The 17,652-nt window shown below is 29.0% G+C and overlaps 1 protein-coding gene and 1 long non-coding RNA gene across 2 annotated transcripts; one reads left to right on the plus strand and one right to left on the minus strand.

The window, feature by feature from the left end:
- Positions 1 to 6,649: 6,649 nt before the first annotated feature.
- Positions 6,650 to 8,502, minus strand: LOC108473920 (glutathione S-transferase F9-like). Its single transcript, XM_017775743.2, has 3 exons — positions 8,096 to 8,502; positions 7,947 to 7,995; positions 6,650 to 7,345 (listed from the first exon to the last, which is right to left on the minus strand). The coding sequence occupies exons 1-3, from the start codon at positions 8,237 to 8,239 to the stop codon at positions 6,891 to 6,893; spliced, it is 648 nt and encodes a 215-aa protein (XP_017631232.1). The 5' UTR covers positions 8,240 to 8,502; the 3' UTR covers positions 6,650 to 6,890.
- Positions 8,503 to 15,569: 7,067 nt separating this feature from the next.
- On the plus strand, positions 15,570 to 16,407 carry LOC128283447 (uncharacterized). The gene is made up of 2 exons (XR_008273795.1): positions 15,570 to 15,799; positions 16,091 to 16,407. It is a non-coding gene; the product is annotated as an uncharacterized LOC128283447 (long non-coding RNA).
- The last annotated feature ends 1,245 nt before the right edge of the window (positions 16,408 to 17,652 follow it).

The raw sequence follows: 17,652 nt of genomic DNA on the forward strand, positions 1-17,652 counted from the left end.
GGAAGCACAAAACCTTCTAGTTGCTCCATGTAGACTTTCTCTTCGAGATCACCATTCAAAAAAGTTATCTTAACATCCATTTGATGTATATGTAACATATGGATAGATGCAAGTGCTAAAAGAATTCGAATAGATGTCATCCTAGCCACTGGTGCATAAGTGTCAAAATAATCTAGGCCTTCTATTTGCCTAAATCCTTTAGTTGCCAACCTAGCATTAAAGGTTGGAGAACCTCCTGTTGGAGTATTCTTCCTTTTAAACACTCATTTACACCCAATAGGCTTCGATCCTTGAGGAACATCAACTAGAATCCAAGTATTGTTGGATAATATTGAATCCATTTCATCATTGATCACCTCTTTCCAAAATGATGCGTCCTTAGAAGTCATAGCTTCCTCATAGGATTATGGATCACCATCCACATTAACATTATGGGGATCTTCCTAATTATGGATTCTTTATTTCCCTCAATAAGGAATGCTAAAGATTGCGAGGAAATGAAATCAGGACCAAAGTCACTTACTTTTCTCACTCTTTGACTTTTCCTTAGCTCTGTATCCTTATTATCACAAATATTTCTTTTGGTTTGATCATTTGAGATCATTGGTTGATATTCTTTTTCTGAATCTGGTGAATTATTGAAAACCTTATTTTCAATGAATACAACATCTCTTGTTTCAATTTTCGTATTTGACACTAAGTCAAGAACACAATAAGTCTTAAAGTGTTGGGCATATCCAACGAATGCACCTTTGATGGCTCTAGGACCTAACTTTGTTCTCCGTTGGTCGAGAACTCTATAGTAAGCCAAACACCCCCGCACTTTGAAATAATCTAAGTTTGACATCCAACCCTCCCGTAACTCATATGGAGATACTTTGAATTTTCTTGGTGGTATTCTGTTAAGAATATAACATGTAGTTAATAATACTTCACCCCATAGATTATATGGAAGTTTAGCATTTAACAACATCAAGTTAACCATATCTACTAAAGTACAATTCTTTCTTTCTGCCAAAACCATTTTGTTGCGGAGTATAAGGTGCGAAACATTCATGTACATACATTGTTCCTCACAAAATACATTAAATTCATTTGAAAAAATTCACCACCTCTATCACTATGAAGCACTTTAATTTTCTTACTAAACAAATTCTCAACCTCAATTTTAAAATATTTAAACATATCAAAATCCTTGTCTTTACTTCTCATGAGATACACATAAGTAAATTTAGAGAAGTCATCTATAAAAGTGATAAAATATCATTTTCCATCTGTTGTTAGTGTTCAATTTAATTCACAAACATCCGAATGAATTAAATCTAACACTTGTGAATTCCTTTCACACTTATTAGGAAACGGCTTCTTGGTCATTTTTGATTGAATACAAATTTCACATTTATCCACAAACTCATCATTACTTAGACTTATATAACCATTTTTTACATATATTGTAAAGTTTTAAAATTAAAATATGCTAAACATGCATGCCACAAAGGATAAGATTCAACAATATAAGCAAAAGAATTAATTTTATTCATATCAATGCTCAACTTGAACTTACCTTCGTTACAATATCCTTTTCCTACATATATATCACCCTTAAGCAAGACAAACTTATTGGATTCCAAGATAATCTTGAAGCCCTTGTTACACAGAATACTCGTGGACACTAAATTTTTTCTCACATCAGGAACATGCAACATATTGGTTAAAGTCAATTTCTTCCCAAATGTGAAGTTGAGTTCCACCGTCCCTTAACCGATTGATAGTTGCCGATAAGCACTTCACGATTTGCCACTAGTTTATAACTCTTGAATTGTTGTCAGTCATTACACACATGGACAGTAGCTTCGGAGTCGAGCCACCAATTACAGGACTTACCAATCATGGCTATGTTGAGTTTAGTAATCATACCAATCTTTAAACTCTCAATCCCTTCCGTAACCATGGCTACTAAGTCTACGTCCTCTACCATATTGGCTTTGGAAGTTGTGACATCTTGCTTCTTTTTGAGAAGTCTGCAATCCTTAATATAGTGTCATTTCTTATTACAATTATAACAATTGTGAGATTTTTTCTTCTTGTCTTGCACGTCCTTAGTCTCGGATGTGGCCATTCGTTTACCATTTCGAGAGTTCTTAGACTCGCTCACATGGTTCACTTTAAAACTTTGGGGAAGATACACCGCATCATGCTTCTGAGTTTCCTCTTCAATACGTAAATGCCTAAGTATTTTCTCTATAGTGAAGTCCTCTGCCATATTCAAAAGTTTCTTTCGGTAATTATTCCAAGACGAGGGCAACTTCAAGATGATAACCCCGACTTGTAACAATTCCGGAATAACAACTTTCAAATCATGAAGCCTGCTTACAAGGACTTTTAATTAATGGACTTGATCCATGATCGGGATACTACCGAGTATTTTGAATTTGAAATACTTCATCATTAACAATTTATCAGTACCTTGTCGCTCGGTGTTGTTTTTCTCTTCAAGAACTTTCCATATTTCCACTAGGGATTGCATCGACATGTAAAGATCATACAATTGATCAGACAATGTGTTAAGGATGTGTCCTCTCGAGATACAATGAAGTTTTGAATTTCCTTTGATTAGCTAGAGGAATTCCCTAACTCTTACTCTAGCTTCTGAAAATAGGATTGATTGTAATTGTGTAATTTGTGAGCACCATAATGTCTCTATTTATATGCACCCAATGAATACAATTTTGAACAGTTACAACCCTTCACATTGGATATACTTCTTGGGAGAAACATGTCCTATGGAAATGTATCTATTGGATGATAAATCATCACTTTTAATTTGAATAGTGCTTATGAATAATTAAATCTGTAAGATAATAAATCATCACTTTTAATTTAAATAGTGCTCATGAATAATTAATTTGCAATCTATAATTTACAACACCCTCCTCAATGTATAAATAGAAAGATAATGTGTTTCAACGCACTCAAACCTATATCCTCTTATATTGACAACAATACTCATATCAATCGAGCTAAAACTCAATAGGCAACCATCAAAAAATTTTGAATACTAATTTAATATGAATATTTAATAAATGTGTGATTATTTGTTTATATATATATATACTTATTTATAGTTTATATTCGTTAAAAATAAAGTATTCCTCTTAAACAATATATATATATATACTAGCTCAACTCTAATTGAATCAGATTATAAAGCTAAAAACTTGCAAGAAATTTAAGAAGTGTTAGAAGCAGTGTGAATTACCAATTGCTTTATAGATTGCTAAATAACAAAACATGAACATACTTATATGTTTATCTAGTTCAACATTCCATACAAGTACTACAAATTTTAATTTTCACCAAATCAATAACTTTTATAGAGATAAATCTCAAAATTATACATGAATAATATTTTAATGTGTAATTGATTTTGTGTAATTTTATACATGAAATTTTGATTTGGTCCAATTCTTATAAATTATTAACACAATTATTGATATAACATCATTTTATTTTATATGTTGCATACATAAACAATTATATTTATCCAATATAAAAATGAATTGATGATTTATTTCTTTAAATATGTATGATTAAATCAAAATTAAAACTTTAAGTATAGATTAAATCAAAATTAAAACTTCAAGTATAGATTTGAACACAATTAGAGTTTCACGTGTATAATTTTGAGATTTATCCTCAATTTTGTAGTTAGAATCTCTCTTTTCTAAGTTTTCCTTGCCGAAATCAAGTTACTCAGTAAGGAGGAATAAGTTTTAAATCTCTCTTTACAAAAGCTATACAAATCTCAAGCATTTAAATTACTTTTGATTTGCTATAACATACTAAATTAATTACAATCAATCTTCTCATAAATAAAGCAAATAAAGCATGATAATGAGTATAGAAATTATTTTCAATAAGTCTAGCATAAGTTTTCAAATATTCAAGTTATTCAATCTCCTTAAAATAGAAATTTGATTTGTTTGATCAAAACCCAAATCAATCTTGAAGATAGATTTGTCTTGCTGTTCAAAGATGGGTACAAAATATCGACAAAGAGCATACCTTAAGGATATTTATTTACGAAAATTACCAACTTGCAAACATGGCAAGTTATGGGGCATTTGACCCAAAAAGGCCCTTTAAAAAATATAATTATGAAATAGGCCGTTTATTGGGTTATTTACTGGATTAGGTCATTTTCCAGGAAAACACGTCCATGTTAACGCACTTTAGTGTCCACATCAACAAAACGCTTCCCTAGAGGAACGTTTTGTCCATGTCAGCAAAAATCGCGTCCTTGGGGGCTCTCTTTGCTAACATGGACAAAACGCTCCCCAAAGGAAGCCTTTTAGCCCGAGTATAAATTTTCAAAAAATGTCATTTTTTAAATATTATAAAAATAGATCCTTTTTTTTTTTTAAATTTACAAGCATAAACATTAGAAAAGGCTCAAAATGATAACACCATTTTTTTTAAAGTGTTACCAATTAATTGGAAACAAAATTTAAAAAGCAAATCTTTATATAGACTCAAAGTCCCATTTCCCTTGTTTTCTTAAGCAATGTGGGATATGATATATGTGTATATATAGACTCATGAATAGGTTTGCAGCTTGTTACTAACAATGTTGGATTCTTTGCTCTTTTAACTAACAACATGAGATTAAAAGTTACACTATATTTTATATTTTTTACTTAGAGTTTAAATTTTTACAAAACTTAACATTTGTTACATTATAAATAAAAAATTTAAACTATATAAGTAAAAAATTATCAAATATAAAATGAGTATGGTAAAATATTAAAATAAATATTTAAAAATTACTAATAGTTGACTGATCATTTTGTAAGTTTTATAATTCGATAGCTAAAAATCATAGTTAAGTGACTACTAATGTAATTTAATCTAGATATAAAAATATGAAAAATAATTATTATATTTTATGTATATTATATATTTCTATAAAAAAACTTATTTAACATAATTATATACTATGTTTAAATAAATTATCTATCTAGTCAAAATACATCTAAAATAAATTTATTAGCATTCATTAGGTGATGAAAATTAAATTAAAATTAGAATTAAAAAATTAATTAGTATAGTAAAATATTAAAAATAAGTAAATATTTAAAAAGATATATCAATTTTTAAATTACAAAAAATACTATTTGAGTGCCAAATACTCACCATTTGTTTATTAGTCAAATATTCATAATATAAAATAAAAATAAAGTTAAAAAAATTAAAAGTATAACTTTTAAATTTAAATAATAGAAAATTATTTTAGAAATTAGAATTGCATTGATATTAACTTCAAACATTTAAAGTTGAATAGAAGATTATTGCATGTACAAGTTCCATATGTGCAATTTGTTCTCTTTTTTAATAGTTCTTTTGTATATGTTAACAATTCTAAAATGCAATAAGATTAAATATCTCAAAAGATAATTTTATAATATGAGAAAATGTTAACAAAATATAAAAAAATAGAAATTGTTTTGTAAAAAAATTATAAAATATAATGTAGCATTTAGTTTCATGTTGTTTGTTAAAAGAGGAAGGAATCTCACATTGTTTAGGAACAAGCTGCAAACTTATTCATGAGTCTATATATACAAATATCTCATATCCCACATTGCTTAAGAAAACAAGGGAAATGAGATTTTGAGTCTATATAAAGATTTGCTTTATAATTTTTATTTTCATATTAATTGTGTCCCTAGGGGAGCGTTTTTTTCCATATCAGCAAAGCGCATCCACGAGGGCGAGATTTTTGTTGACATGGCAAAAACACTCCTCCAAGAAAGCGCTTTGCTGGCATATTCCTTGAAATTGCGCTGACATGGACGCGTTTTGGTGGAAAACGGCCTAATCCAATAAATAACCCAATAAACAGTACATTTTTGTAATTATATTTTTTAAAGGACTTTTTTGGATAAAACGACCCAAGTTATGGGAATGAGTTATGCCAGATAGTAGTGGGCATTGTTCATGGCACTGCTCTAAACACTCTATATTATTAAATTATTATAAATATTGTTATTAAGTTTAAAACTAAATTATTATTAAATTTTAATACGTATCTTTCCATGCAAATTGAATGAGTAATTACTATATCTAAGTTTTTATTATGTATCTTTACATGCAAATTGAATGAATATAATTAATAAGCTTCTACCTCGTTCCTACGGTAAAAGAAAGTGATGTGTTTACGAAAATTAGATAAAGCTAAGCTCAATGAGCAGCAAATTCGCTAAAGAGGAATTAAATGGTAGGATCCTAACTTTTTAAGCCACTTCACTTGTTTGATATCATAGTAAATATAATTTACCTTTTTACACTACTTATAATCATAAATTTTGTATAAATTATTAACAATAAATAAACACTATAATTAACTTTAACCTTGTATTAGTTTAATGAATAAGGTGTTTATCATCTTAAATGTGACTTAGGTTTAAATTATGTTAATCGCATTATTATTAACCTCAACTTTTATTAATGCCAATGCCAACACTACCAAAACCTTTTGGACAATTATTTCGGAAATTTAAACCAACGAAAAGAATATCAATTAAGTAATAAAACCATAGAAAATAAAAGAAAAAAATTGCCTTTGAAGCACATTCAATTGAGCACTTGATTCTCTTTGATATCTCCAGGATTTCTTCATCTTTATTCATAACATCAAACATACGCAAACACAACGATAACTGTAACCCCCCTACCCCTATCAACATTTTATTGAACTGTAACTAACATAGGATACCTAGTTGGCCTCTTAAAACAGACAAAGACCAGACCCCAAACCAAACCAAACTGCTAAACAACAAAGCAGACAGTATTGAAAAGATCCCATCCCCAGATTGCATCATTTTCATTTCTTAGAAAGGAGGAGCATAGAGCTGGAGAACCTTCTGCCAGGACGGTCTGCTGCTAATATCATCCCACCAAGCACTCACATGCTTCCTGCTGGTTATCATGTATTCCTTTCCCATTTGACCCACCAAGTACTGAGTAAATGGCAGGTGGCTCAGGTCAGCAAGGCTGAAGAAATCACCGGCTAAGTACTTGTTCTTTGACAGCCTCTCCTCATAAATATCCAGCACTTTGCCTAGCTTTTCCTCGCTTTCCTTGATCAAATTTTCATCAGGAGGGAACCCCATCTTGGAAGCAAACATCACATGTAGGGTCAAGGCGTAAATTGGTGGGTTGAAATTGTGTGCCTCAACTTCTAGCCAATTTTCCACTTGACCCCTTTCCTCTACTGTCTTTCCCAGTAGATCAGTCCCTTGTGATTTGTATTTTTCTGCATAGTACCTTATGATTGCACGGGATTCTGCAAAAACTCAAATTGTAAAAATCATCATTTGGTGCTGTTTAATTATTATGGATATTAAAGTAAGAAAGATTTGTTTTTAAGAAAGTGGTTTAGAATGTCATCTTTCTTTGCTAAAGACTTAAAGAGTCAGCACTCACAAATTAAAGTCTTCCTAGGTACTTCTATCAATCGTATTCTCTATATTATAAAAATATGGAATTCACCGGCACCACTGCTTTCTTTGTTTTCTAGGAAAAGGACTACCACTTGTATTATAATATGAAACGCTGGAACCAGTCAACCACTTTGATAAAAGGGCAAGTAAAATTGTATTTTACCATTTTTACTAAATAATAGATAAATTAATTTTTAATAAATTGATTATTTTATAAAAATTTTATTTATTTTTATTGTTAAAAATTGATTTTACTTATCAATATGGCATACCACTTAATAATACAACTAAATATATTTAGTTTTTAATAGAGAAAAAATCAATCAATAAGAATAAATTTTAGTGCCCTTTATTTTAATCTTATATATTCTCAAAGACCCTAAAAAATTTGGGGGAGAAGATAGCATCTGAATCTACATGTAAGAAAAACAGGAGATAAATTACCATATAAAACATAATCTCCATCTTGAGTGACAGGAACTGTTCCAAAAGGCTGCAAAGAAGAGATTGAGATGATTGATTGTTTAACATTAATTTTCACTGAAAACTGGAGTTTTTAACAAAAAAAAAAGGGGGGTGCTTAAGAAGGTGACCTGGAGCTTGAGAAATTCAGGGTCTTTGTGCTCTCCTTTAAGCAAATCAACAGGGACAGTCTCGAATTCAATCTCCTTTTCAATAAGACATGCAATCACTCGCTTTGGAGAAGCAAAGGCTGGGCCATACACCTTCACCACCATTGTTGTATCCAAATTGTTCACTGCATTTAACAGTGTTTATGGCCTTTCAATTTATAGAAAATTGGCTGCTGCAGTGTTTTCCCATTATTGCCCCCCATAGGTGGTAGGTGGGACTTTTCTGCTCTACTGATTAGGAAGGTTAAGGCTAGTGCTGTCAAATGGAGATGGCCCAATTAGTTAAAAGATTAACACCACCATCTTGTTTTTCTATAATTGGAGGTGGGATATGAAATTATTTGAAATAGATATTAATTTTTTACTATTAAGTGGAGATTATTAGCAGCTTACCATTTTTATTATTATTTGAATTTGAAGTAAAAACAAAAATTGAACAATTCTGTGTTTAAATTAGTAACGTCCAATTCTCAAAAACCAGAAAAAGTAACGTACAGCATCTCTTCCAAGGTTGAGAGATACATCAACATGGCATTATTACAATGGAGAATCAGAAAACGGTAGGTGGCTTGTTTTGTCCTATAATATAACACTAGATTAAAATATGAGAAGCGCTTTTTCACCTAAATAATAAAAATATAAAATTAATAATTGAAATGTTATGTCCATAAAATTATTTATTAAAATTGTATAGTTTTATTGATGCCGTGTGTCAAATTTAGGAACTTGTTATGTTATTTTTTTATTTAGAGTGATTGTTAGAAAAAAAAAACGAAAAAGGTGTTCTTTGGTAGTGTAAGAAGATTAAACTTTAAATATGGCTAATTGTCTTGTAAGTCTTATTTATTTATTATTTTTTATTCCTCTTCAATGATTATATTATTTTTAAACAAGCCCTTAACTTATTTTTATAGTTAAATAAACCATTAACTTATGATTTTTACTCATAAAAGTCATTCATTTTAATATTAAAGTAAATATATTTTGAAGTTCAAGCTCTTATCTTAATTTTTGTTGATGCAATAAAATTATATACACTTTAACATCAACATAAAATCTAAAAAGTAATCAAAATTTTTAAAAGAGCAGCTAAGAATATCATGTATATAAGCACTCTCAATAAATTTTAAAATTTTATTTTTTATTTAATAAACCATTCACATCAACATAAAATGTGAATTAGTTTATATTTTTTAAATAGTTTTACTTTGGGTAAAATATATTTACTTTAATATTAAAATAAAGGGCTTCTATGAGTAAAAACCATAAGTTAAGGGCTTATTTAACTACAAAAATAGGTTAAGGGCTTGTTTAAACACAATATAGTAAGCTGAAGGAGAATAAAAAGAAAATAATAAATAAGGAGGGCTTACAAGGCAATTGGCCATATTTAAAGTTTAGTACCGCCACACTGTCAACCGGCACCCTTTCCCTTTTTTTAGCCGCCATTCTAAATGAAAAAATTGCATAATAGGTCCCTGAATACTTTAGATCATTATATTTTAGTCCGATGCTGTCAATTTGATAGGCGGCACAAGTAAAACTATACCATTTTGGTAAATAATCTTATGGGCATACCATTTCAGTTATTAATTTTATTTTTTGTATTATTTAGGTAAAAAAAGCCTAAAGGAAAACACCTTCACCACATTGCATATCATTTATCCTTTCTATTCAATTACATTTCTCCCTACACAAAAATAAAATGATGCGAGTTTTTGTATTAAGAGTTAAATTGTAATTTATATATTTTATATAAAAATAGATAAATTAGTTATTGTATATTAAATCAAATAGCAAATTAGTTATTTTATTAAAAGTATCATTTATTTCTATTGTTAAAAACAGGTCCATGTACATCATCATGATGCACACATGGCATCATGTGTAGCTCTTTAATTATTACATTAGTTCTTTCTATTAAATTTTTTATCTAACTTATAGGGACTATTACCCATTTTTTTTAGTGAAAGAAGGTAAATTGCAGTCTAACACTTAATACAAGAACCTTTATGGTATTTTTACTAATAAAAGACAAAGTATATTTGCATAAGTGATCAAAGTAGCCATACCCAAAAGCCAATGCAAGATTTCTGCTTTAGGGTTAGTTTGATATTTGATAAGTGTCAAAAGTAACATATTTTGACCTCATTCTTAGTGCATTTTTTGGTGATTATACCGTTGGCCTACCACAACAAATTGTAGTGGCAATTTAAGTACTTTTTGGCATTTAATGAGTTTGTTTTCTAGCTATTTTAGTATATTTTATTGCATTTTCAGTTTTCTTAGCTTAAAGTTAAATTATTGCAAAATAAGTGTTTTTGCACCATATTTCGAGTTAGTTGACCTATTGGGCAAATGCCGACCTTAAGGTGATTTTAATGAGCTTCATTAAGTGTGCAAGACACCTATTTTTAAGCCCAAAAGCATTAGGAATGACGGTCGAGTTGCAACATAAACTTTTGGGGTCGTAACACAACTAAACCAATTCTAGAATTATTATTCGAAGTTGTGTGTCACGACACATGTTTAATGGAGGGAAAAATTAATTAAGGGTGTTTTAGTCTGCACAATCTATATTTAGTGTGATTAAGGCTTGTATTTTACCTAAATTGAACAACTTTGCCTATATATAGTTAAGCATAGGTTAAGCTCTGGAGCTTTTGGCCAAGCCATTTGTTGGGGACCGACCTGTATAAACAAATATATAGTAAAAATTGAGAAGAACAAACGCAAATGCTTTACGTGGAAACCCCTCAAAGAAGAACAAAAAACCATGGGCAAATGAGACATCTACTTAACATTAATAGAGTAAACAAAACGAGAGTATAATGAGAATACAAAAACCCAAGCCCCGAATACAAAGCTCACACCCAAAGCTCTCACAAAAAGGGTTTCACAAAATTCTCTCAAACTCTCACCAAAACTCCATATGCGACTATATCTTGTCGCCCTCAAAAGAAAAGCCTTATAATATATATTTTTAATTTCCTCTTAATTGGCCGCAAAAAATAGGGATATAAAGCCCCTTTAAATAGGCTGGCCGCAAAAAATATGGATATAAAGCCCCTTTAAATAGGCTAAGATTAGAGGTCTAATCATACTAAAATATCCCTGGAGTAATAAGAGTTTAATTGGGAAAAAATAGTAGAGTTTAACTAGGAGAAGAAACCTAATTTATGTGGGGAACATGTTGCCACGTTGCAACGTCCCCATTCGCATCGCCACTACGTCGTCCATAATCACAACGTCGGGAAGCTTCTCATCGTAACGTTGCTATTTGTTCGGCTAAAAATACGAGCCACAACCTGTACTGTTTTTAGGGTTTAGTCAGTAGATTTAGGATTTTAATTTAGGTTTTATTTTTTAAAAAAATATTTCACAACTTAACATGTTCACTATGACCGATGGTTTATTTTTATTTTCGGGTTTCAAAATAGTCCAAAAACATAAACTCATTCTTGCAGTCATTTTTTAAGTAATCCGTATAGGATTGGAAATGAATCATTTCCATTTTCATTTTTATTTCAATTTATATTTTTGGAAACCTATATTCATTTCCAAATGATTCCATTTCTCCATTTCAGAGAAAACCATAATCATTCTTGAATGTTTCTCATTTCTCTTTTCCTATTCATTCTATTCATTTATATTCAAACACGCAATTCATTTCTAGTTTCAACGAGATAGCAGAGGGACCGATTAGACATATGTAGTTAAGGCTCAAATGATTTATAATTAAGTTCTAGCTTTTTGCCTATTAATTATAAAGCCATTTAGGCTCGAAGTCACGTTTAAAAATCATGTGTCTCACAAGTGTTCATAAATGACATTCGATGCACATTTGCTTAAATTGTTTATGTACGTCTCCAAAATCCAACATTCGGGTTGATATATAAACATAAAAAAAAAAATCTAAACATCATAATAATTAATTTTCTTACCGTTTGTAATTGAATGTCGGAGATATGTTTGTCATCCAAATAAATAAGTTGATTTGGTATTTAAAATTATAACGAATAAAATAAAATTGAAGAAAATAAAATTCAGAAAAGAATTAAAAATAATTAAGAATGGAGAATTGATGATTAAGAATTTAGGATTGTGGAATGAGTATTGAGTATTTTTGGTTGAAAAAAATTAAGTTTAGAGGGGTTTGTATTGGAAAAGTTATGGTTGTTGAAATCTTTTTAGCCATTAGAAAAGTTACAGTTAAAATAATTACCGTAAGATGCGTTTTTATTCTTTCTTTTGAAAACGCATCTTAAAGGATCGATTTTCACTAATGTGACAATGGAAACTTTTTTCTTTCTCTAAAATAAAGTAAATTTATAAATAAAAAAATTTATTTTTCAGCAAATTCCTATTATTCTACCTATAAATATATCTTAATCATTTAAAATTTATGTGTTTAAACTAATAGAAATACTATCCAAATTTTTAAAACATAATAATATTTTAAATAATAAATAATATTATGAACATATACCATCCTAAAATTTAATCAATTGCAACCTGTGCGAAAAACTTATATAAGTTTTAGAATTTGTTATGAGATTAGGCCAAGCTTGCTTACTTGTATTAAACAGGCTTATGACTGGGCAGCTCAATTCTGTCTAAATTTTGGGTTTCCTTGTATCTTTAATTGCGAAAATGTCGAGAGGTTGAGCTCTCTCATCTTTTGTGTACGCCAATCCTTTTACAATAACAGCATCTTTGAATATTTGATTTATTGCAATAGAATAAGACTATAATGAAATGATCATTTTGTAAAAATAGAATAGGATTATAATTAAATTAAATAGACAGAATTTAATGAGTAATTCTCTTTATTTTTATAAAACATTAAAAACCAAAAGATAAATATATCCTTTAATCTTTTTTATAATAAGTTGAAACGACAAATATACCTAATCAATCACACTCTTGAAGTAAATTAATGTTTAAATTCTCAAAATATATCATGTTTTAACATAGCTCTTAAAATGTATAATTTAACTTTTGGCCTTTTAAATTTTACAATATTTTAATTTAGTAAAAGATAAAAGTACACTTTATCTCCCAAAATGATAAAAGATTGATTTATTCTTTTAAAAAGTATAAATATATAAACTATTAAAATTGTAAAATTACATTTCAATTCTCATAAAAATATGCAACTTAATTCTGGAATCTCGAGAAAAATTTTTGACTTCGTCTCTGTATTTTAACATTGTATTGCATATGTTATTAACTTCGACGCCACGTTTAGTTCACAAGAATTAAATAGTTATGCTTTCAGAATTAAATATATTTAAGAAATTAAACTTAAGAAATTATTTGCAAATATAATTAAACAATCATCTTTTAGATTTAATGGAAAATTATATAATGAAAAATATTATATAGTATTTAATGTTAAAATAATTTGCTTTTAGCCTGGTTATATATTAACATTTCTGATTCATTCTCTCGTCTCCCTCACAATCATCTCCTCTCTCTCATAGTCTCGGTCTCAGTCTCTCGTCCAGATTCAAAAAGCAGAAAAATAAAAACCCAAAATTCAGCCTTCTTCCGTCACCTCCATCGTCGTCTACTACCACCTATGAACACTGTCGAAATCATTTTTATTTTGAAAAACGGAGATCGACTTTAAAACGAAAATTGAGTTGTCACCAATCTTTTTTTTTTAGGTGTAATTGAGCCACCTTATAGAACATTTTGATCCACAAATTTTAAGAAAACGGGTTCGGGAGTCGGTTACGTACGAGAAATGATTAGCACCCTCGACACGCCCAAAATTGGTACCTAATTAATTAATTAATGTCTTAACGTCTTTAAAAACTCAAAAGAAATTGCATTACGATCCCTTTTTTATTAATGTTAATTTTACTAAAAAAGGCTTGAATAAATCAAAACAACGTTAAAGATCATCTCGTCTTGAGATAACAAAAAGTCACATCCCGTAAATTAGGACACGACACCTTGGACCTTTGAGAATGAGCTTGTTTTTATTTTTTTATTTTTGAAATCCCACGTGTTTTAATTTAGAAGGATATTCAGTTATTTAGATTCATCGAGAAAAATCGAAACTTCATAAGTTAAGGCACGACTTTCTCGAGTTTCTAAACACGGAATATTGCCTTTTTTATTTAAAAATAATGTATTTTAATTTGAAAGGATATTTGGCAGTTCAACGAGAAAATCGAAACCCCGTAAGTGAGGGTACGATTTCTCGTTTTCTCAAAATACGAAATATTACTTATTTTCAAAATTTCTCTTTTTTACGAATTTGGATAAAAAGTAATGAAATATTTAAAAAGATATACGATTAATTGATTATATTAAAAAAAATTGTTTAAACCGTAAAATGTCATGCGTGGTTAATAATGATAGTGCAACATACATTTGAAGTAACAATGACATACATAATAAGATATAAAATATAGCAATGACATCAATAAATCATAATGTTAATATGCATAAACAATAATAATAATGATGAAAATGATAATATAAATAGCAATATTAATAACAATAATAATGAATAATACAAAAATTGAAAGTAAAATAATAAATAAAAATAATAATAGTAAGGGCAAGAATAAAAATAAACAAGCCAATAAATAATAATAAATAAGCAAAAATTAAAAATTTGAAACTAAAAAAACTAATATTAAACAAATGAATAAATAAATATTGTGTAAAACAATTTTAAAAAATAATATTAATAATAATGATGATGATATTAATAATAACATAATAAAATATCTAAATTTTAAATTTTATATAAAAGATATAACTAAATAAATAATAAAAATAAAAGTGAGGATAAAATAAGATACGTGTATTAAAAAAGATAATAAGATTAATATAAATAATGAGTAATTTATAGTTAAAAGGATATAGATAAAAATAATAATGAAAAGATATAATAAAATAAATGTATTTTTAAGAAAAGTTAGTTAAATAAATATAAACAGAAATATAATAATAGTGATAATATATTAAGTTAGTGAATTTAATAACAAAATAGTAAAAAATAGCAAAAAAGGACTAAATCGAACCTTCAAACAAAATTTTGGGGCAAATCTGAAATAAAATAAAAGAAAAGGACCAGATTGAATGCGTGAATAACAAGGAGTGACCAAAATGGGAAATAATCCCCCTCGAAAACGCACAGCTTCAAGGTGGACTTAATTGAAAACTGAAATAAATTACAAGGCCAAAATTAAAGATAAAAAAAGACTTAATTGCAAAAAAATAAAAAATAGAAAGACTAAACTGGCAAATATCCCAATAATAAAAAACACGCAGATCCTGGCTCAAGCGGGTCGGGTTACACGGGTCAGCCTTAAACGACGCCATTTTAGCCCTTAAATGGCTAAAGCAAAACGACGCCGTTTTGCTTAATCTATTTAAATCAAAAAAAAAAAATTCTTCATTTTCTAACCTCTTCTTCAGAAAAAAACAAAAGAAAGAGCTCTCAACTCTCTCCCTCAACCCCCATGGCCGGGCTAGCTCCGGTTGTCGGTCCACCGTGGCGGCCGCCGTACACAGGGGCCGAAAAATAAAAAAAAAACTATTTTTATTTTTATTTTTTTCAGCTTCCAAGCCTAAAGGCGTCGTTTTTCATCAGAAACGACGAACCTCGGCAACCCATGGCATCGAGATTCGAAGAGTCAGGTTAGTTCGCCCTCCCTTTTTATACTTTCGTTTATTACTCTTTGTTTTGTAAAAAAAAAAATGAAACAACAACAGAGTGAAATAGAAAGAAAAAAGAGAATATAACAAGATGAAAGAAAAACCTTTAGAATTTTTTTTTGATTCTTTGATATTTGTATATATTTCGTGTATGTAAAAAAAATACAACGAAAGGTTCATGGCTTTATAGCCGAACCATTACAACCCTTTTCTTTTTTGTTCTTTTTGTTCTTTTGTGCTGCTATCTTCTGTTGTTGCTGTCTGTTTTTGCAGGTACGGAGGTGTTTGCTAGCACTTGGTGGTGTACAGGCGTGTTGACATGGAGGTGGAGGCGGCGGCTAGCATTAGGCAGACCTAGGGTTTCTTCTAGCTGAAAATGTTTTAGGTTTTGTGGGTTAGGGTTTAGTTTGGGCCTGGGGTTAATTTCGGTTAGTTTTAGGATTTGGGTTTTAAATTTGTTTTGGACTTGGATATTTTATTTATTTTGAGTTTTATTCTATAGATTGGGCTAGGCCAAAATTGGCCTATTACAAGGTGAATTAAACATATTGTAATAGTTATTAATTAATACAATTATGTTAAGTTATTGATATTTATTTGTAATTCATTTATTGCTTTTTATTTTAATTAATGATGCATTATCATTTTTTGGGTGAAAATTTAACATTTTATTATACATGGATAGCGCATGAAATTCATAACTTAATCATATATTAAATATTATTCTTTAATTTTTAGAGATAATGATATATTTGTTCCTTGAATTTTGATTAATCTTTTAATGTTGTATTTGTACTTTTACGTTGTTAATCAATTTGATATCTCTAAAGTGACAGTGTTAACTCTTGATTTGTCGCAATACGTGACCCAATTATAAAATGTCGTGTGTCACTTTTTTATTAAAAAATCCAAATAATGAGAGGGACCTCAAGTTAGTTAACCCCTTTTGTCTTCATTCCCTTTTTCTTTATTTCTTTTATTTTCTGAAAAAAATACCCTCCATTTCTCTGACTTTTTATTTTCACTGCTATTTTTAATATCTATTTCCTCATTTCCTCAGCTAATTTGGATATTACTTTGTTTTATTTATTACATTTTTTCAATTTTTTTATATTCTTTGATATTGATATTCTGAATATTATTAATTTCACTTCTAAATTTAATTTAAATATTACTTTCAAATTTAACAATAAAACTGTGAAAGTTGAACGTCGATAATGATAATAAATCGCAAAAAAAGAAAGAAAATAGAACACACAGAATTCTATGTGGAAACCATGTCGGGAAAAAAATCACGAACAGATGAGAAGAAAATCTACTATGTCGAGTTCAAATGATACAAGAGGAGTATAGATTATGTCTATTTATAGGTTTGTAAAATCATATTCTAATCAAAATCTAATAGAAGTAATGCAATAAGGTTAAAATACCTTCGGCCCTCAGCCTCCGCTCTCACAGATCCCACTATTTTGTCTCTTATATTTTATTTTAACAAGTATTTGAGTCACACAACTTTAACAAAAACATATTTCAACTAAATCAAATTAAAAAAAAAAAAAACTTCACGTATATATATTGAGAACAAATCTCAGTCCTTTATGATTCAACAGAAAATTTTATGTCCAAAAAGAACACAAATTCAAGAAAAATACAGCCATGAAAGCATTGACCATATACAAATTTCATCCTGTTGTTGGAAATGGTGAGGACGACCAATCCATGTTCCAACTCAATTCTAAAGTTACCAAAAGTAATTTTATCTTCATACAAAATTTTAAAAAAATATCTACATTTAATAAAATTTGAATTCAAAATATTATAATACTTAACACTTC

Source organism: Gossypium arboreum, chromosome 11 (assembly GCF_025698485.1).
Source record: "Gossypium arboreum isolate Shixiya-1 chromosome 11, ASM2569848v2, whole genome shotgun sequence".
Classification (NCBI taxonomy): domain Eukaryota; kingdom Viridiplantae; phylum Streptophyta; class Magnoliopsida; order Malvales; family Malvaceae; genus Gossypium; species Gossypium arboreum.

Excerpts from the sequence above, each read along its gene's own strand:
- LOC108473920 (XM_017775743.2), bottom strand. The coding sequence starts at position 8,239 with ATGGTGGTGAAGGTGTATGGCCCAGCCTTTGCTTCTCCAAAGCGAGTG. Across the intron at positions 7,996-8,095 it reads CTGAATTTCTCAAGCTCCAG|CCTTTTGGAACAGTTCCTGT; the intron begins GTCACCTTCTTA and ends TCTTCTTTGCAG. Across the intron at positions 7,346-7,946 it reads TGGAGATTATGTTTTATATG|AATCCCGTGCAATCATAAGG; the intron begins GTAATTTATCTC and ends GAGTTTTTGCAG.